This window comes from Phocoena phocoena, chromosome 2 (assembly GCF_963924675.1).
Source record: "Phocoena phocoena chromosome 2, mPhoPho1.1, whole genome shotgun sequence".
NCBI lineage: Eukaryota > Metazoa > Chordata > Mammalia > Artiodactyla > Phocoenidae > Phocoena > Phocoena phocoena.
In genome coordinates, this window is record NC_089220.1 from 119,303,813 (window position 1) to 119,325,232 (window position 21,420).

The following is a 21,420-nucleotide window of genomic DNA, read 5'->3' on the forward strand; positions in this document are numbered from 1 at the left end:
CCCAGGACCACCTGGCTGGAGGAGGGGGTGCTTGCTCCCTTGAGTCATCAGAGCTGCCTGGGGTCAGCACAGGTTGTAAGGCTCAAGGGGGAGGACACAGCCAGCCCACTCTGGCTCCATCCTGTCCCTTCCCTAGTCACCCAATCTAGGTAAGGGGACCCTGAGCTATTTCACCCTCCCGAATTCCACACACTTTTCCTAAGCTCCCTTTCCCCAATGTCTGCAGATAGCTGCACCCCACTCCAGCTGGCTTACTCCCCACTCCCTGCAGTGCTCCTTTTTTTCCAGCAAACGGCATGAGCATAGACTTGACATCTTTTTCTGAAAGACCTCCTGAGTCCTGACGGCAGACAAAGCCCAGGGACCTCCCGGCTGGAGTACAACCACTTTCCCCAACAGTAGAGGGATCCCGAGCCAGCGTCTGCCTCAGTCTCCCCAACTGTACAAAGGGTGCATGCACGGTCCCGCCGACCTCCCTTCAAGGAAAGTTAGAGGCCGGAGTAGGTCGGGAAGCGCAGAGGCCAGCCGCTGGGCGACGACCCTAGGCAGTTGGCCGAAAAGAGCCAGTCCCGCCGGGTTGTTGCCGGCCCCGCCCCTGGGGTCTCTTCTGCCCCGCCCCATCCCCTTGTGGGCGTAGCTCACAGCTGCTACCCCCAAGCGGGCTTGGCTGGGCTCTCCCCGGGGTCCTAGTGCCCGCCGTCACCACGACTTCAAACCTCCGAGGCCGTGGGCACCGGCTCTCACTCGCCTGCCCGCGGCCGCCGGTGCCCGGGTGGTCCGACCGCTGAACTCGCCTCGGCTGCCTCTCCAGCCCCCGCCCGTCATGAGAAGCCTGCTCCCCTTGCTCCTTTTCTCCCTGGTTGCCCTTTGTGGGCGAGGTGAGTTCTGTTCGGGGAAGGAGGGAGGGACGCCTGGGTCGGCCAGAGCCCGGCTGGACTGGCCACAGGTGGGAGGGAAGGGAGGGTGTCGAGCACCCAGGGGAGTGGCCCGAGATTGTCCTGGACGAATGGGGGCGTGGGCGGGGCTAAGCCCACTCGCGGCAGCAGGGGCGGGTCAGGATGAGTGGGTCTGCGACGTTTGGGGTGGGGACCGCCTGTCCTCTGCGCGGCCGCCAGGGCCACCCTCCATATGGAGCGCCTTTGGGCTGGGCAGCGGGGCTGAGTGGTACCCGCTTGACAGGCAGCTCTGCTTAATCCCAGCGCTACTGTAGATAGGGAAAACTTAGCCTGAGGGTGGGGGGTGGGGCTACCCAACTCGCCAGCCCAAGTGTGTTTGGGGGTGGATCTCCTAGAAAACACACTTTTATGGCACCTCTGCCTCTGGTCACCCACTCCTAGGGGTTGGCCGGCCGGGACAGCCAGCTTGGCTGAGTGCGGGGCTGGTGAAGTGGAGCCTGGCCCTCAGGAACCTGCAGACACCCGGAAGGGAAATCCAGTTAGCCCTTCCCAGGCAAGAGTCCAGATATGGTGAGGATTGTCTGCTCCCGGCCTCAGTCTCCCCACCTGAGCTCCAAGGACTCTTTCAGCTCCTACCCTCCAGCCCAAGCTTGTCCTCCAAGCCCTAGTCAGCCTAGAGGACCAGGGCTATATCTTCCTTGGACAGAGACACACCACCAGGGGTGTTGGAGGTAAGGGGTAGGGGGACATATGAAGTTCCTATAAGGAAGCGGAGATCTCACCAAAGATGGTGTCTGCACTCCATGTGTGCACCCTGGATCTGTCACCACTTGCTCAGTGACCCTCTCTGGGCCTCAGTTTCCCTATCTGTTCTATGGGGATGATATGCCTTGACTACATACTTAGGGACTCAGATGTGAGTCAGTTGCAGTGTTTCTTAAGTACGGTCCTGGGGCCACTTGCATCAGAAACACCCACTATACATTCCCGGGGCCCCATCCTAGGCTCACAGGATCAGAATCTCCGGAAATGGAGCCTGGGTATCTGCATTTATACAAGCATCCAGGTGATTCTTGCACATGATTGGAGAAGCTACTGATAATATATTGTGAGCTTTTTGTAAAACGTAAAAACCTCAACTTTTTGAAAAGAATCCATAGCTGCCTTTTAATAAATACAAATCTCTTGTTCCCTTCCTCAGGTAAGGACAAACATCCCCAACTGAAAATCACTCTGCCTTTCAGATGCCCACTTGCCAAGATTCCACTGACCCTTTACTTTCTATGGTTTGTATTCCAAACCAATAGGTATTGCCTTTCCGTTTTACCAATATAGATTTTTACCATTTGCTCTGCTTTTTCAATCCGTACACACACTCACACGTTTTAGAATTCCAGCCATGGCTTCTTCTCAGACTGTTAACCCCTTACTGGTGGGGAGCAGTTTTTCCAGAGAAGGCCAAGGAAGGCAAGGCCCTGGACAGAGGCAGGGTGGGCCCACTCCTTCTCAGAATCACTGGGTCACGACTGACCCCTAGTGGTGGCCTCTTTGTGTAACTGTGCCGGCCCCAGGGCTGGGAGGTGACCCCCAACTGTGCCCCAGAAGCTTCCACCTCTTCTGGGCCACCCCTGTCATCTGGGGGTGAGAGGCCTGTTCCTTGTCTTTTGAACCCGGCAGGCCACACAGGCATAAAGCAGTAGACTGAAAAGCCTAAACAAATATAGTCTGGAAACCCCTCTGCCCCCCATGCATGTATACAAGTACAAACACAGGCACAGGCATGAGTACACACTTGGCTGTGGACACCAACATGGCTTCTGCAGGGACAGGCTCCTTACCAGGAAGTTAGCAAGGGCGCGAAAGAAGACACAGGGGTTAGGGGAGGGCCTCTAACTGGCTCTGCCTCTGACTTGCTGGGACTCCTTTAGTAAGTTCCTCGCCCTCTTTGGTCTCAGTTTCCCCAGATAAGAAATAGAGAGTGGGCTAAATTGTCTAAGGTTTTCGGAACCTCTTTCTCTGGATCCCACAACTGGTCCTCAAGATGGGTGAGGGTCCCTGGGGGCCAGCTGAACGACTGAGAGGCAGGACAGGCCCAAAGGTGAGCAACCTGAGCATCCCAGGTGGGCTTGGAGCAGGAACACAAGCCCCCGCAGCCTGCAGAGCAGCCCATGCCTCTCAGGTACCTAGGTACACCAGCCTCCTGGGGCTGCAGAAATGTGGGACGCAGCCTCCCCCAGCACTGCAGGGCTGGGGACCAGAAGCCTCAGATTCTGACCCGAGCTGTCCCAGACATGCTTGATGGACTTGGGCAAGTCATACCCTGCTGAAATGATGGGTCAACTCAAATATATATAATAAAGAGGGGCTATGGGAGAGACCCAGCTATAACCTGGGGCTACAGACTGGCTTCCAGGGTATTTAAGCAGCTGGCCTCTGGGAGGGGGTCCAGGGTATGAGAGACAGGGCTCAGTATGTAGGCCAAGCATCCAAAGGACCCCCTCTGGACAGCCTGGGGCAGGTTGGGGGAGGGACAGTGGGCAGCAGGTGCCCTGGGAGCATCTTTCACAGGCATTAAATGCTGCATTTGCTCCAGATAGGCAATGAGTTGGAAAGTGCATGGAGCAGGCAGGGTGGTGGCTGCTCCCCGTGGTCTCGTGTCCAGCCCAGCACCCACCCAGGAGTCCACCTCAGACTTGCTCTGTCAGGCAGTTCACACTCTGGGCCCTCTGGCCGCATCCAGAGGGTGGGATTTGGTAAAACAGAGTGAACTGGCCCCTCAGCGGAGGATGTAATCCCAGTCCTGGGCCTGGTGAGCCGGCAGACCCAACCCCACCTCCTCAGCCTCCCTTATTCCCTTATCCTTTTCCCACTTTCTTGCCTGCCCCCCGACACTGTTTCCTCTGCACACCTGCATATCTTCCCCTGTTCCTGGGGTCTCCTGCTCAGGTGTCCTTGACTTCCTCTGAGGCTCCCTCTTTCCCAGGCCCCTCCCCAAACTGCCCTTACCTGACGTCACCAGAGTGAACGATCGAGTTCCTGAACCTCCCCTTCACTCCCCAGATGTGTGAGGGAGATGGGACAAAGACCCAAACGCCACATGGCAAGAGATCTGGGCTGTGAAAAGGGGCAGATCTGGGGCTGTGGGAGCTCAGTGGGGCTCCTTGCAGGAGGCTGCGTTTGCTGGCTCGCAGGTATGGTTCTGAGCCCAGACCTCTCCTTTAAGCTCCAGACCAGGAGCCAACTGCCATCTGGACCCCTCCATTTGGTGTCTCAAGGTACACCCTGAACGCTGTAGGGCCAAGTCTGATCCCAGCAAACTCCCGCTGGCCCAGGCCTTTGCTCTTTCAGTGAAAGCGCCACCATCTCCCCAGCTCTGCACACAAACCCACGTTTGAATAATATCTCTCCTCCACTACACAGGAGGCTCCCTGAGGGCAGGAGCCAGGGTTTATGCTGGCTGTTACCCCCAGCACATAACACAATGCCTGGCACAAGAAAGACTCTCAGATATTTGACGGCTGGTCGCCGGGGGGCTGTCCTGGCAGAAGAAAGAGTGTGCTTGAAGATTTAGAAGTGAGACAATGAAGGCCACATGGGGAAAGGAAAGCAGTATATATGGCCAAAATATACAGTACCTGGGCGTAGAGGTGGAGAGGTAAGAAGAGATCAGGTTGAGGAAGAAATGCTGCTGCCAAGGGGCTTTGGATGGCAAGCCGAAACGTTTGCATTTGAATTCTGCCGACAGCTCTGAGAGGTTATGGGCAGGGATGGGCTGTGGTTCAGTAGCTGTAGGAAGACCACTCTGGCACTGAATGGGACATGATGGCAGAGGCAGAGTGGGGGTGGGGAGACCAGCAAGGAGGCTACTGGAAGAGCCTGGGGCAGGGTGGTGAGCCAAGACCAGGAGGGATGGAGAGGGGAGGACAGACTGAGAGATTTGGAAAGTAGAATAGATAGAACTGGGTGGCCCCTTGGATGAACCAAGGAAAGGGTCAAAATAGATGCCCAGGTTTTGGACTAGATGTCTAGAGTGTGGGGTGCCATTCATTGCTAGACGGAGCAGGAGGAGGAAGATGTAGGGCGTGGGAGGAGAGAGCTGAGCTCTGTCTTGGGTAGATTTAATTTGAAGTCTCCAAGGAGAGGCAGGCCTGCCAGCCCCTTAGCTGCTCCAGCTGGCCCCGAGGGCACCTGTGCTCTCTGGCCCTCGCAGCTCTCCCTTTCACTGCCATCAGCTAGATGAGGACCCAGCAGATCTGACTATGTGTTTTCCCAGGGGACTGCCGCGTGGCCAACGCGGAGGAGAAGCTCATGGATGACCTCCTGAACAAAACCCGCTACAACAACCTGATCCGCCCAGCCACCAGCTCCTCAGAGCTCATCTCCATCCAGCTGCAGCTCTCCCTGGCACAGCTCATCAGTGTGGTAGGTACAGGGGGCAGCTGTGCCTTCCCCACGGCTGGACACAGTATGCTACATGCTCCTCATATGCATGCTCCCCTCAGAGCTGCTTCCAGGGGCAGGGCTCCAAACCTGCGTGGGGATGTGGAAAGGGCCACAGGGAAGATTAACAATGAGCCATGGTTCCCTCAGGCACCTTCCTCAGCACTCCCTACGAGGCCCCACATCCACACATCAAGACCTGACAACCCTACTTTGGCACTCTGTAGTCCATTCTTCATTTCCATACCTGCAGTGACCGCCCTCACTTACCCAGACCCTCAGTTGGCTAGACCGATGCAGCAGCTGCCTCTGGTCCTGTCCCTACACCTGGGCCTCTGTACCCATCGGTTTCTGTACCTAGCTCCTATCTCCCCCCAGTAGGTAGGGGGTATGTGAGGTCATCTGTTGAGCAGACTGGGGGAGATGATAGGGTAGAAGGAGGAGAAGCTTATGGCCATGTTGGAGGCCCACCTTGTCTATGGCAGGCCCATTGGCGGGCTACCCAGTGGACATTCCTGCCTCACAACTTCTTTGTTAATAAAACTATGACTTGATATTGGATACTCACGAACTTCATGGGCCCTTCTCCGGCCTCCTTGCCACGTATTGTTAAGTCGTAGCTAACCATGGTAATTCTATTCCTCCAGCCAACGATCAGTCAGGGCTTAGGCAAGAGCTGTAGCCCTGGCATTGGGATGTAGGGGCTGCCTAAAAGGGCGGGGGTCTCTGGGAAAGTTTTCCTCATACTCAAAAAGGGACCCAAGAAAAGATTTGCCATTTCCTGCCATAGACATTGTCATGTGAAGGTTTTATATTTGGAACTATGGCCTCCATCTCATGATTGTGGGGGAAAAACAAGAGAATCACAGAGTCCTAACATCACTGTCAACAACCTAGAATCCTGACATCATTGAATTACTGCATTAACCAACGCTGAAATGACTGGCCTGCTCTCTTATGTGATATAACAGATGTCCTTATTGTTTTAGCCACTCATAGTTGGATGTTTTGTTGAACATCCAGCTATGCTTGAAGCCAAAGCATTTTAACTGGTTCTGGGATATGGATTGGCAGGTGACTCCAAACTGGGAAACTAGAGTGCACAAAGTGGGCAGGATATCCCTAGCAAAGAGAAGAGCACGTGCAAAGGCACAGACGGCATGTCTGGAATGAAAGAATCATGACTTAGAGGCCAAGTCAGGGGTCTCAAGGTTTAGGCAAATTCCTTAATTTATGCATATGGAAAAAGATCAGATGAACAACCCAGGACCTTGTCCAGGAGTTCTGGCGATGCCAGAAGTAGATCCCAAATTGCCTGACGCCCAGCCCCGCACACTGACTGGCCGCTCCTTTTCCCAAGACCTTGCCAGCGCACTGGAAATCCACCGTGCCTCTCCTCCTGAGCCTTGGGAAGCCAACCAATGCGGCTGAGCCTCCTCTGGTCTGGTGGCTGCCTTCTTACTGCCACCCTCTCTCTCTAGCGCACTCAGCCCTCACAAACCCAGCCCCTCCAACCTACAGCCCTCACCAAGGCTTTGGCCAGATTAATGGCTGGCTTCCTCCCCTGGGAGGAAGCACAGCCCAAGAATGGGGGAGGGATGAAAAGCCTGTGCTCTCTGTCCCTCTCCCCTCCGAAGGCCAACTGGAAGGAATAAGTGCTTCCAGCAGGCCGCTCCCAGGCTGGTGTCTGAGTGTTATTGTCCAGCCAATGGCTTTTTGCTTAATGGAGTGAGCCCAGCTGCAGCCTTGCAGCTGCTGCCTTGCAGCTGCTGCCCTGGTGAGGGGGACCAGGAAGGCAGCTCTAGCCACACTTCCAGGCTAAGGCTGCCCCTGCCAGATCTGCTCTGTGGTCCCTGTGGGATAATAGAAGTTACCAGAAGGAGGAGGGCACACAGCCTCCAGCCCCATGCCTATGAGTGTAGCACTGTGAGCTGTCATAATCCTGAAAGCTGTGTACAGAACAAATATGAGGTTTGGGGGGTTATTTTTCCTTTTGTATTTCAGGGTTTGGTTTTCAAGGAGGGAGGGTTATGGGCATAACCAGTTTAAAGATAGAAGTTTCTAGGGAGCAGGCAGGGAGTTTGTGCTGTGTAAGGCCAGCAAGCCTTCAGAAGCAGCTCTTTGGGAAGGCCAGGACTGCCTTTGGGAAGGCAGCTGTGGGGGAGTAAAGGGGACTAAGGCACCGGACTAAAGAAGGAGAGAACTTTCTGGGTGGCAGAAATGTTCTATACCTTGAAAGGAGGTGGGTTACCTGAATAATGCATTGTTAAAACTGATCAAACTGTACCCTTAAGATCTATGCATTTCACTGTATGTGAATTGTACCTCAACTTCACTGTATGTAAATTGTACCTCAACTTTAAAAAAATTATTTTTTACGACAGATGAAGGTTTTCAACTTTCTGTAATGATAGAGTATCTTGTTGCAGATTAACTTTTCCACAAGAACAATTAGAAAAGGGGGACAAAAATGCCTGTCCTCCGCCAAATCTGTTTGAAGGTCTTAGAGAGCTTAGCCAGGACTTGAAGGACCAGGATCCAGGAGGTGACCCTGATAGCTTCTGGTGCTTTTCCTGTCGTTTGATGATTGGTAAACAGTATAGAGCCAAGGGGCTAGGGAGCTGAGTACAGAGTGGTGGCTAAGAGGCTGGGAAGCCTAGCTGAATGCTTGGCACTCTTACAGGGCTAGGATGACACAAATTGGAATTGGAGCCCCACTAAGGAGATGGGGCCTTGGTGAGGACCTTGCAAGGAGCATTGCTAAGAGTCAAAATGAATCAAGAACAGACCAGCCCTCACAAAAACTAAAACCTGCTTTGAACCAGCTCAGTCACAGACTAGATGTAGGTGATCTGTCCCTCCTCTAACTGCCTGCCATAAAGCCAAAGTAAGTCGTCCCTGGAGGCAGATAAAGTCAGATAAAAACTTACTAGGCAGGCAATAAGACAAGACTAAATAAGAAAAAATGAAGAGAGAAAAGAAGAGAAACAGACACACAGATGATTCAAATACTGGAGTCATCAGACATAGACTTTTAAATAACTGCCGTTAAGATGGTAAAACTTATGTGTATTTTACCACTATTAAAAATAAACAAAATAAATAAACATTCTTGAAAAGAAAATGTGATGCATTAATATGTTCAAGAAACTTATAATGATGGAGAATTTAAAATTTATTAGATGGGTTTAATAGCAGATTGGTCATAGCAGAAGAGAAAGTTAATGAACAGGAAGAGAGGTCAATCGAAAATATCTAGACAAATTATAGAAAAAAGAAAGGAAAATACAGAAAAGAAGATAATATGATACAGGATAAAAATGTCAGGTCTAACGTGTATTTGGAGTTCCACAAAGAATGGGAATAAAAATAAGAAACAGAGGTTGAAGTGATACTGACTGAGATTTTTCCAAAACTGACTGAAGACATTAATCTACACATGCAAGAGGCTCTGTGAACCCTATAAGGGTAAATACAAAGAAAATCATACCCAGGTACATCATACTCAAACTCCTGACAACCAAAGACAAAGCAAATCTTAAAAGAAGTCGGGGGAAACAAAAGTCAGAAGCAACAATAAAACTAACAGCTGAAAATGGAAGCCAGAAAATTGAATGACATTTTTTAAGTGCTGCAAGAAAAAACGGCAAACCTAGAAATATACCACCAGTAAAAATATAATTAAAAATGAAGGTGAGGGCTTCCCTGGTGGCACAATGGTTAAGAATCTGCCTACCAATGCAAGGGACATGGGTTCGAGCTCTGCTCTGGGAAGATCCCACATGCCACGGAGCAGCTAAGCCTGTGGGCCACAACTACTGAGCCTGAGCACTAGAGCCCGCAAGCCACAACTACTGAGCCCACGTGCCACAACTACTGAAGCCTGTGCGCCTAGAGCCTGTGCTCTACAACAAGAGAAGCCACGACAAGGAGAAGCCCTCACACCACAAGGAAGAGTAGCCCCCACTCACTGCAACTAGAGAAAGCCTGCGCACAGCAACGAAGACCCAACACAGCCATAAATAAATAAATAAATTTATTTTTAAAAAAAAATAGGAAGTTGAAATAAAGATGTTTTCAGGAGAGAGAGAGAAAGAATTTAATACAAGAAGATTCAATATGGAAAATGATCCCAGATGGAAATATAGAAATGTAGGAAAGAATGAAGCACAACAGAAAGGGTAAATATATGGGTGAATTTGAATTGATATTGACAGTATAAAAAAACAGAAAAAAATATCTTGCAAGGTTTTAATTATATGTAGAATTAGATACATGACAATAACCCAAAAGTAAGGAGGGGGTAGATGAAATTGAAATGTTCTAAAGTTCTTGCCTTGTTCTGGAAGTGATGAAAGAACTAATTTATATTAGATGCAGATGCTAAAAAGTCAAGAAGAGTCACATTAATATCGGGAGAAATGGATAATAAAATAATAAAATCGTTAATCCAAAATAAGGCAAGAAAAGAGAGAAAGGGAATAAACAGAAAACAGATAGATGGTAGGTTTAAACCCAAATTTATCAGTAACTACACTGAATGTAAATGGCCTAAATACTCTAATTAAAACAAGACATTTGGGGTTGGGGGGAGACATTGGCATGCATCCTCTCTCTCCTCTTCCCATCTACCCCTCAACAGTCTGGAATGTGGGTGTAATGACTGGAGCTGCAGCAGTCATTGTGGACCATGCAGATGAGAGCCACACTCTAGGTGTGGTAGAGAAGAAATCTGGAAGGAACCTGGGTCCCTAAGGACTTTGTAGAGCAAAGCCACCGTATTATAGGTATACCTCAGAGATACTGCAGGTTTGGTTTCAGACCACCGCAACACAGTGAATATCACCATAAAGCAAGTCACATGATTTTTTTTTGGTTTCCCAGTGCATATAAAACTTATGTTTACACTATGCTGTCGTCTATTCAGTGTGCAATAGCATTATGTCTAAAAAACAACGTACATAACTTAAGTTTAAAATACTTTATTGCTAAAAAATGCTAACCATCATCTGAGCCTTCAGTGAGTTGTAATATTTTGCAGTAGTAACATCAAAGATACTGATCACAGATCACTGTAACAAATACAGTAATGATGAAAAAGCTTAAAATATTGCAAAAATTACCAAAATGTGACACAGAGGCACAAAGTAAGCAAGTGCTGTTGGAAAAATGGGGCCAATAGATGCTCCACACAGAGTTGCCACAAAACTCTGATTTTGAAAAAATGCAGTATCTGTGAAGCACAATAAAACAAGGTATGCCTGTACGTCCAAACCGTTACAAGAGAGAAAGAAACTTATTTAAGGCAGTGTCACTCTGGCTCTCTGTGACTGGCAACTGAACCTTTTTCTACTGATATGCTTGCCTAGTTAAAGGAAGTGATTTCCAAGCTGATATCAAGATGCTGGACGTTACCTTGGTGAAGAGGAGGCAGGGAAATTGGTACAGACTGAGAGCACAAGACACATTTGGAGAACTAAAGAAGGCCAGGGCGGATGTCGGGGGAAGGGCATAGAATAAAGGTGAAATGAAGCCGGGAAAGTTGGCAAGACCTTGCAGACCCTGTGAAGGAGTTGGATTTTTATTTTATATGTGAAGGAAGCCACAGAAGTGACCTAAGTAAAAATAGGATTAAGGGGGAAATGGCAGGAACTTTGGAAGTTTCTTCTGGCTGCAGAGGAAGAATAGATGTGTGTCTGTATGGGGTATGTGTGCAGAGTGGTCATAGACCAGTTGGGAGGGTCTTGCAGTGGTTCAGGTGAGAGATGGATTATGGTGGCCTGGATTATTGTGGTAGGATTCTTATATTCTTCAGAAAATATTTATTTCACATCTGATACATCCCAGATACCCTTCTAGGTGCTGTCTGCCCTCAAGGAACTTAGACGCTAGTAGGAGGTGGCATATAATACACAAATAGAGGTGGCCAGTGGTGATAAGAGCTATAAAGAAAAATGAAGCAGCGGTGACACAGTGGTTAAGAATCCACCTGCCAATGCAGAGGACATGGGTTCGAGCCCTGGTCCGGGAAGATCCCACATGCCGCGGAGCGACTAAGCCCGTGAGCCACAACTACTGCAGCCTGCATGCCTAGAGCCTGTGCTCTGCAACAAAGAGAAGCCACCACAATAAGAAGCCCTCACACTGCAACAAAGAGTAGCCCCTGCTCGCCACAACTAGAGAAAGCCTATGCACAGCAACGAAGACCCAAGGCAGCCAAAAAATTAATTAATTAATTATTTTTAAAAAAGAAGAAAAATGAAGCAGGGAGAGAGGGGAACGGGGTGCTATTTTATGTAGAAAGGTCAGGGAAGCCCTGAAGAAAGTGAGGAAGTCAGCTGTGTGGATTTCCAGGAAGAGAGAATAACATGTGCAAAGGCAGAAGCAAAGAGACACGTATAGCTGAAGTGGGATGAGCAAACAGGAAAGTGTTGAGGTAAGAGGTACTAGAGCTAATAGGGATGGAGGTGGGGGAGGGGGGCAGATCATGGATGTCCTTGCAGGTCCTGGGCAGAACTTTGGCTTTCACTTTAGATGAGATGGGAGGGGAGTGGAGGGTTTCAGCAGAGAGATGTAGTCTGAGGAGCTGAGATTTTAAAAGGATTACCCACGTTGCTCTATAGAGAATAGACTAAAGGCAGGCCAAGGCAGAGCAGGAAGGCCAGTTGGGAGGCTACTGCAACAGTCCAGGTAACAGATGATGGTGGCAGAGGAGATGGGGAGAATCAGACAAATTTGAGACTCATGTAGGCGGTACAACCTACAGGACTTACTGATGGATCAGAGGGCAAGGGATCAGGGCCGACTGCCAGGTTTCTGGCTTGCGGAATTGTATGGCTGGGGGATGCCATTCACTGAGATGGCAATGCCAGCGGAGGCCCAGGTCTGGGTGGAGATCATGAGGTTTGTCGCAGGCATGTTAGGTGGGAAATACGTCTGAGCCCTCCGAGGAGGTTAAGTTGGTGGTTGGTCATATGGCCCCGGAGCTCAGAGACTTTTGCTTGATAAAGTGTGGTCTATCACCTCCTAACAGGTGAACTGATAACCTCATTTCCCTCCTCAGAATGAGCGAGAACAGATCATGACCACCAATGTCTGGCTGAAACAGGTAAGTGCCCTGCAGGGTCCCCAGCCCAAGGAGGCGTTTTCTCCAGGGCTGCCCCTTGGCGGCGAGGGACCTACAAGTGACGGGGCCTTGCCTGTCTGCTCAGGAATGGACAGACTACCGCCTGGCCTGGAACAGCTCCCGCTATGAGGGTGTGAACATCCTGAGGATCCCCGCAAAGCGCGTCTGGCTGCCTGACATCGTGCTTTACAACAAGTTAAGTGGCAGGGCTGGCCAAGGTGGTGAGGGCCAGGCCTCCAGTCCTGCGCTTCACCCAGACTTCCAAGCTGTCAGGCTGCAAGAGGAATTAGAGACGAGCAGGGCCAGCACCCTCAGTTACAGATGGGGAATTGGAGGCCAGAGATGGGGAGGGCCTTGCGACTCACTCAGGCACAGCTGGGACCCGGGCCACCATCCTGACCCCAAGTCCAGTGCTCTTTCTGTCCTCCATACTGTCCTCTTTCTTTCTAAACTTGCTTTTTAATTAATTAATTAATTTATTTATTTTGGGCTCTTGGTTTCTGTGCGAGGGCTTTCTCTAGTCGCGGCGAGCGGGGGCCACTCTTCATCGCGGTGCGCAGGCCTCTCACTATCGCGGCCTCTCTTGTTGCGGAGCACAGGCTCCAGACACGCGGGCTCAGTAGTTGTGGCTCACGGGCCTAGTTGCTCCGCGGCATATGGGATCTTCCCAGACCAGGGCTCGAACCCGTGTCCCCTGCATTAGCAGGCAGATTCTCAACCACTGTGCCACCAGGGAAGCCCCATACTGTCCTCTTTCTGACCTTCGGTTGCTCTGTCAGTGTTGGGTGTTGGTAGCACTGACTTGATATGCATAAATATCTCAGGTAGGTGGAGGGGGATAAAGAGACTTCCCAGGTCGCAGTCCTACCAGCAGAAGTGAGAAATGATTAGGAGTAGGTGATCTAAGGACAGAAAGACCTGACTTCAAATCTTAACTGTACTGCTTACTAGTTTTCTGACCTTGAAGAGGACAACTAACTTCTCTGAGCCTTGTTTTTCCCCATCTGTAAAATGGGGATGATAATAATATCTACTTCATTGGACTGTTGTGAGGCTTAAATGAGCAAATCTATGTAAAGCCTTCACGCTGTTTCATGGCAGGGCTCTCGCCACCAGGCAGTTGCCAAGTAAAGCAGGCCTTTCCGGTGAGGTCATGGGGGTTTGGAAGAGTGATTAGTGAGAAGTAATCCTGCAGGGCTCTTTGGCGAGTTCTAAGAACAGCCAGGCATCATCTATGGATTTCATGATATTCTCCTCCACGCCCTGTCCCCACCCCCAGTGCCGACGGTACCTACGAGGTGTCTCTCTACACCAATGTGGTGGTCCGCTCCAATGGAAGCATAATGTGGCTGCCCCCTGCCATCTACAAGAGTGCCTGCAAGATCGAGGTGAAGCACTTCCCCTTTGACCAGCAGAACTGCACCCTCAAGTTCCGCTCTTGGACCTACGACCACACAGAGATCGACATGGTCCTCAAGTCACCCACGGCCAGCATGGATGACTTCACCCCCAGTGGTGAATGGGACATAGTTGCCCTCCCTGGGCGAAGGACGGTGAACCCGCAGGACCCCAGCTACGTGGACGTGACTTACGACTTCATCATCAAGCGCAAGCCGCTCTTCTACACCATCAACCTCATCATCCCCTGCGTGCTCATCACCTCCCTGGCCATCCTCGTCTTCTACCTGCCCTCCGACTGCGGCGAGAAGATGACGCTGTGCATCTCTGTGCTGCTGGCGCTCACCGTCTTCCTGCTGCTCATCTCCAAGATCGTGCCGCCCACCTCCCTCGACGTGCCGCTCATCGGCAAATACCTCATGTTCACCATGGTGCTGGTTACCTTCTCCATCGTCACCAGCGTCTGTGTGCTCAACGTGCACCACCGCTCACCCAGCACGCACACCATGGCACCCTGGGTCAAGCGCTGCTTCCTACACAAGCTGCCCACTTTCCTTTTCATGAAGCGCCCTGACAGCAGCCCCTCCAGGGCCCCCCAGCCCAGTCAGGCTCACCTGACCAAGTCCAAGGCCGCCACTACCGCCTCGGCCATGGGCCCCGCCAGCTCCTCCAACCTCTACGGGAACTCCATGTACTTTGTGAACCCTGCCTCTGCAGCTCCCAAATCTCCAGCCGGCTCTGACTCAGCGGGTATCCCCAGGGATTTCCGGCTGAGGTCTTCTGGGAGGTTCAAGCAGGATGTGCAGGAGGCTTTAGAGGGTGTCAGCTTCATTGCCCAGCACATGAAGAGTGACGATCAGGACCAGAGTGTAAGTTGCTAGCCCAGCCCCCAACACCGGCCCATTGGAAGAGGCTGGGATAATATAGTCAGTTTCCCATTTCCTGAAGTTAATTCATGAGACAAGGGTTCTCAAACTCTTTGTTTGAATAAGGAATCCAAAACTGAAATGAGTTTTATTCTAGTTTCGTGCATGAAGGGATAGGAAGGAAGTACTAGTGATCCTTTTTGGTTTGTTGTGGGTTCCCCACAACCTGATATAAACACCTGGGCAGAGGGAGATTTTTTGAGAAGTGATCCCCAGCAAGCACAGTGAGGAAGTGGAGAAAGTGAGACAGGGAAAGGTGGAAAGCCAATGTCGGTATCAGTGAGCAGGATACTGCCACGGGCTCTGGAGGCTAGTCCAGTCAGAGAACCTCTGCGGAAGCCGGAAGCATGGAAGCAACTCTCAGAATCATCCCCCAGGAGGGAGGAGGGTATTTGCCCATTAGCTCCCATCCCCAAGGCTCTAGTAACCTTGGGGGCATTAACTCCCCTGCACTTCCTGGTTTTGCCAGCTGGTTGTGAAGCAAGCAGTTTGGGTGCTAGAGAAAGCCCTGGGGCAGAGAAGAGAGGAGAAGCAGGCAGAAAGTGGAAGGCCATCGTGGGCTGGAAAATGATTCTGCAGCCTTTAGGGACACAGGTGGGCCAGGGCACCAAGGGCATATGCTCCCATCCTTGTCAGGCTTGCCAAGAAGCCATACAAACATTTATAACTCTTAGGAGTATAGAACCATCCATTTAAATATTATTGCTACTAGGATAATAAATTATCAAGTACAATTACAGATTTCTAAAAAGAGGTTAAGTTTACTTCCCCAGGACAAAGCCGTGAGCTCTAGAGTTTAGGTGTCTTGACTGACTCCTTTGAAGTTAATGCTTCAAAGGACGATTTTATAACTAAACACAGAACGTGATGGTACGGTTAGAAATTTTCACACACATTTCCAGACTGGGTTGGAGAACAAGTTTCAGACTCTTGGGAATGTTCGCATTTTAACACCTTATCAAATCAGATTCTTTGAACAGGTTTTTACACCACAACAAGCAGCTGCATGTGAAAAAGAGGGCATCGCCTTGTTCTTACCTTTCTGTGATTCCTTTTCACTAGCTACATTCTCAAGGGAAAGCACGGGGATTCCATTATTTAGTGCCAAGAGAAAAGAGCAGGGTGGAAAAGCTCCAAAATTACACTGTGAAAAAAAGAAAGAATTGCTAACAAGCGGAATATAGCACACAAGTTCTTCTACACCCTTGTCCTCAGGGTGTGGTCCTTGGACCAGCAGCACCGGTCTCACCTGGGAGCTGTTTAGAAATGCTGCATCTCAGGCCCCACCCCAGACCTGCTGGCTCAGCAGCTACGCTTTCACCAGATCCCCAGGGGATTCCTAGGCTCGGTCCAGTTTGAGAAGCACAGCTCTATAGGATTATCAGATTTCACTTTCTAAAAAATTAATTTAATTATGCTTGCTTTAGTTCAGAACCATTCAGTAACTCAGTATCACCTAATTCATTGATTCCCAAATATTAATATACAGACTGGGGCCCTCCTGGCTAATTAGGAACCACTTGGGCAACTTTTCAAAATACAGCTTTGGGGCTACCTGTTCTGACTGAGCTGGGATCTCTGTGGGAGGTGGTCCAGCAGCTGCATTTTTCACCAGATTCCCGCTGGTTCCTGTGCATATGCAGGTTGAGAAACTGGTCTCCTGCAGCCCTGGCTGAGCCACCCGCATCCTGAGCTCTCTCTTCTAAAGGTCTCACCACCCCCTAGACACTCACAGGCCTCTGCCTCTTTCTAACTCAATTAATTAAAAGCATTTTGTGGGAAGGAGCCAGGCAGGGCCCACAGTTATTATATTTGCCAGTGTTCATTGAGCTCCAACCACACATCAGGCACTCTACCAGGAAGTGACATACGTTACTGCTAATTCTGCCAGGAACCTGTGAAGTGTCATTTACTTGAATCCCGATTCTACAATAGAAAAAAAAGCTAGGCCCAGAGAGGCTCATTAACTTGCCCAAGGTCACACAGCTGGCACAGAGCAGAGCCAAGCTCCATACTCAGATCTTTCTGATGTCATTAACATTCCTTGCACTTCGCAGTGCCTTGCCCTGAACTGACACACATGGGGGCCTTACTGGTTGATCGACTTTCTCATGTCTAGCTGGAGAGAAGAGGCTTTCTTCCCTTCCAGAGCATGCCCACCCCTAAGCCAGCCTGGGCTGTTTCTCATCTTCAGCACTTTCACCCTCCCTGGTGATTAACTGGTCACTATAAATAGCACAAAAATATAAAAAGAGGGGAAAAGGAGCGTACACACACTCACGCACACACGCGCGTGCACACACACACACGGTTGTTTGCAATTAGGGCTGTCATAAAGAAACCCAAGAGTGCCGTGTGGAAAGTGGGCGGTGCCTGCTGCATCTAGGAAACAGACAGCAGCTGTGTTTGGCTGGGGGTGTGTTTGGTGGGGCTGGTTGAGCGGGGATCATCCTGGAGGGGAGATGCACACCACTGACCAGGGCTCTGACAAATTGGGTCACTGACATCGCTTGCCCATTGCTGCCCGAATTTCCAGCTCCAGAGTCCCTGCTGAGTTCTGCTGATGCAGCCATTTTCCACCAGGACAAGTACACATGCAGAAGGATCCAGACAGGCTGGGGTGTGCAAGAGGGTGAGGGGAAGGGAGACCAGAATGCTGGGTCTCTCTGGGGGCATCTCCCCCAGGCCAAGGAGGCAGGCACATCTGTGGTGGCACCTCAGGAGGCTAGCCGTGTTTCTGCCAATCCTATACCCCACACCTGGGCCTGAGAAGATGGGGGGCGGGGAAGGAGGTGGAGAGAAGCCCAGATGATGTGGAAGGAGGCTGGCTCTTAATTACAGGAACTAGCAGACACTGCCATTAATGGAACTGAGCAAATTAAATAGGATTTCCAGGTGTCCTGCGGGTCCCATTGCCCAACCCCCTCTCAGCTAGGTGCACCTCAAGTCTTCCTTTGGGCAAAGCCAGCTCAGGCAGGGGGCTTGGGGTGAAAATGAGAGCAGAGGCCTTGTGATCCTCAGGTTTCATTCCCCTTATTTATAATCCAGTTTGGTTTCGAATCACATATGTGGCGTTAATAACCCCTTCCATTCCTAACCTTCCCATACAGCCTGGTTCCCAGTGGCTCCCTGATGCCATGCAGCGTGGGTAGGGGTGGATTGAGGACCCGAGAAGCACCCAGGTACCCAGCTGAAAGACCAGCCTCAGACTCAGAACTTACCACTCCATGTTCTAAGTGGCCTACGGGGTCCCTGGCCAGATAGTGAGGCCCCAGCTTGGGGAAGGAGGGAAAGCAGGGAGGACCTCCGCGCTCGGTGCCTGTAACCGGCCCCTCTGTCTGCCCACAGGTCATTGAGGACTGGAAGTACGTGGCCATGGTGGTGGACCGGCTGTTCCTGTGGGTGTTCGTGGTTGTGTGTGTGCTCGGCACTGTGGGGCTCTTCCTACCTCCCCTCTTCCAGACCCACACACCTTCTGAAGGGCCCTAGGCTGCCCTGCATGTCTGAGGCCCCCAGGATGTGGGGTGAGATGATGTGAGTGGCCAGACGGACAGTCTGCTGCTTCCTTCTGGGTCACGGCTGATGAGGCCCTAAATAAATGAGTCTGTCAGCCATCAGCCCCATCAAACAGCCATGGTCATGGGAGGGGCAAGGATGGGGGGGCCTGGACCGTCCTCTCTGAAGGCCTTGGAGGAAACCCAGGAAACCCGCTACAGGAGGGTCTTTGGACACCTTAATTCCGGCTTGGCTTCCTTCCCTGCAGCAGGCACTGGGGATAAAGATGCGTGTAGCAGTGGCACCCACAGTGTGCCAGGCATCTGATCTGCATGCCGGCTTACCTCTCACTCCATCTCCCTGCACTCCTCCTTGTCCACTAGGTTCACTGGCCTTCTTTTAGTCCCTCACATGCTTCAAGATCTTCCCAGCTTAGAGCCTCTGCATTTGCTGTACATTCTACCCAAACCTTCTTCCCCAGATGTCTCGTAAGCTCTTCCTATGGCTGCATCATTCAGGGCTCTGCTCCGATCCATCATTTGTCCAATGTCACCTACCCCAGGGGCCTTCCCCAGTCACTCATCCCAAAGCATTCTCCCCACAGCCACATTACCCCGACACCTTCCTCCAGCAGCCCTCGGTACCCGAGACTCTCATCCGCTAGAGTGTGAGCTCCGTGAGAGCAGGGACCTGGCCCTTCGTGTTTGCTGCGGTATCCTCAGAGCCTAGGACAGAGCTCGGCCCATAGTAGGTGCTCAATAAATGTTTGTTGAATGAAGACATGGCTCCTATTCCTCCTTCAATCTCAGATTCCCCCTCCCCTCAGCAGCTTTCCCTTGTTCCCCACCTGAAAGGAATGGCTCTCTCCTCCATGCTCCGCGGCCCTGGTCATGTTCTGCTTTTATCCTGGCTGGGTCAGGTGTGGCTCCCTCACAGATGCTCTGATTGGTTTCCCCTACATACTGCCTTTTGAACAGTGCCTGGCAAGTCGTAAGCACTCAAAATACTTGTGCGATGGAGGAGGACTTTTCAAATAATCTATTTTAAAAATTATTATACAATAAAACTGACTTTTTAGGTACTGTTCTATTAATTTTAACATATGTATAGAGTCATGTAATCAGGATATAGGAGTCACTCATCACCCAGAACAGCTCCCACCTGCTACTCCTTTATGGTCACGTGTCCCTCCACCCCTAACTCCCGGCAACCACTGAGCTTTTCTCCATCACTATAGTTTAGTCTCTTCAAGAATAACCTCTAGGGCTTCCCTGGTGGCGCAGTGGTTGAGAGTCTGCCTGCCGATGCAGGGGACATGGGTTCGTGCCCCGGTCCGGGAAGATCCCACATGCCGCAGAGTGGCTGGGCCCGTGAGCCACGGCCGCTGAGCCTGCGCGTCCGGAGCCTGTGCTCCGCAACGGGAGAGGCCACAACAGTGAGAGGCCCGCGTACCGCAAAAAAAAAAAAAAAAAAAAAAAAAAAAAGAACCTCTAGGGACTTCCCTGGTGGTGCAGTGGTTAAGAATCTGCCTGCCAATGCAGGGGACATGGGTTCAAGCCCAGTCTGGGAAGATCCCATATGCCGCAGAGCAACTATGTCCGTGAGCCACAACTACTGAGCCCGCTTGCCACAATTACTGAAGCCTACCCGCCTAGAGCCCGTGCTCCGCAACAAGAGAAGCCACTGCAACGGGAAGCCCGCGCACCACAATGAAGAGTACACCCCACTCACCGCAACTAGAGAAAGCCTGCGTGCAGCAATGAAGACCCAACACAGCCCAAAATAATAAATTTATATATTAAAAAAAAAGAATAACCTCTAATGGGGACTTCCCTGGTGGTCCATGTTCCCAATGCAGGGGGCCCAGGTTCAATCCCTGGTCAGGGAACTAGATCCCATGGGCCACAATTAAAGATCCTGCACGCACCAACGTTAGTATGGAACCACTGGAGAGTGGCTTCTTTCACTCAGCGTAATGCCTTTGAGATTCATCCAAGTTGAAGAGTGTAACAATAGTTTGTTCTTTTGCATCCATCATATGGCTGTTGAAGCACATTTAGGTTGTTACCAGTTTGGGGAAATTATCAATACCGTTATTATAAACATTTCACTTATAGTATTTTGTGTGAACAAAACTTTTCATTTTTCTAGATAAATACTCAGTAATGTGATTGCTGGGTTATATGGGGAGAGTATGTTTATATGAAACTGTCAACCTGTTTTCTGGAGCAGCCATACTGTTTTGCATTCCCACCAGCAAAGTATGAGAGATCCAGTTGCTCTGTTTCCTCATCTGCACTTGGTATTGACAGTATTTTTTTATTTTAGCCAACACAGTGGCTGTTAAGTGGTATATCACCCTGGTTCTAATTTGCTTTCCCTAATGGCTAGTGATACCAAAATCTTGGCTCTCTGTGCACCAATGCCAAAAAGAAATATGGAGACAGAGTTTTGGAGAAACAAGAAAAATGGCTTTAATCTTTGCCTGGCAAAGGGGGTAACACAGCAAGCTAGCGCCTCAAGAGCTGTGCCCCCTTCCCTGGGGAATAGGGAAAGGTTATATAGCCTGGGGCTCATGGTCTGGGGTAGGTGATAAAGCTCAAAGTAATGAAGGTCTTGCATTTATTTTGTTCTACAAATTCATGGCCAAAGCTGTCATCAGGTGGCTCAACAACCTGGTCTGGTGTCCCTGAAGTTTTCGGCCTGTGACCTCCTGTCCCAAATGAAGAGTGCTACAAGGGACTGTAGCAGGAGAAATGCCAGGTGCAAAGGGTAATTCATATGGAGTCAGAGAGTAATCAGCTTTGTGAAGGACGTCTAGCTACAAGTGTTTGTTAGAAGTAACAGCTAAAGAATAACCACAATTGATTAACTCTTTCAGGCCTGTTTATGTTGTTTCCCCAGCCTGTTCATTGTTTCCTTATTTTCCTTGTTTATCTGAAAACAGAAGTCTCATTTCTATTTTTGCTGCAACATTAGCAGCAAATGTTGGACATCTTTTCGTGAGCTTTTTGCCTTTTTTGGTCAAGTGTCTGTTTAACTCTTGCTCATTTTTAAAACTGTGTTTTAGTTTTCTTCTGAGATCTTAAAAATAACTAAGTATAATTTACATATCATAAAATTCACACATTTTAAGTGT

General features: G+C 50.3%; 1 protein-coding gene across 1 annotated transcript; it reads left to right on the plus strand.

Annotated features, from left to right (window-relative positions):
• The first annotated feature begins 823 nt into the window (after positions 1–823).
• On the plus strand, positions 824–18,275 carry CHRNB4 (cholinergic receptor nicotinic beta 4 subunit). Its single transcript, XM_065871854.1, has 6 exons — positions 824–878; positions 5,170–5,318; positions 12,400–12,444; positions 12,548–12,657; positions 13,742–14,729; positions 18,135–18,275. Exons 1-6 carry the CDS (start codon positions 824–826, stop codon positions 18,273–18,275), a joined length of 1,488 nt encoding a protein of 495 aa, XP_065727926.1.
• Positions 18,276–21,420: the final 3,145 nt, after the last annotated feature.

Bases quoted from the DNA above. Each gene is read 5' to 3' on its own strand.
- CHRNB4 (XM_065871854.1), top strand. From the start codon at position 824: ATGAGAAGCCTGCTCCCCTTGCTCCTTTTCTCCCTGGTTGCCCTTTGT. The intron at 879-5,169 runs GTGAGTTCTGTT...GTGTTTTCCCAG, and splicing joins GGTTGCCCTTTGTGGGCGAG to GGGACTGCCGCGTGGCCAAC. The intron at 12,445-12,547 runs GTAAGTGCCCTG...CTGTCTGCTCAG, and splicing joins CCAATGTCTGGCTGAAACAG to GAATGGACAGACTACCGCCT.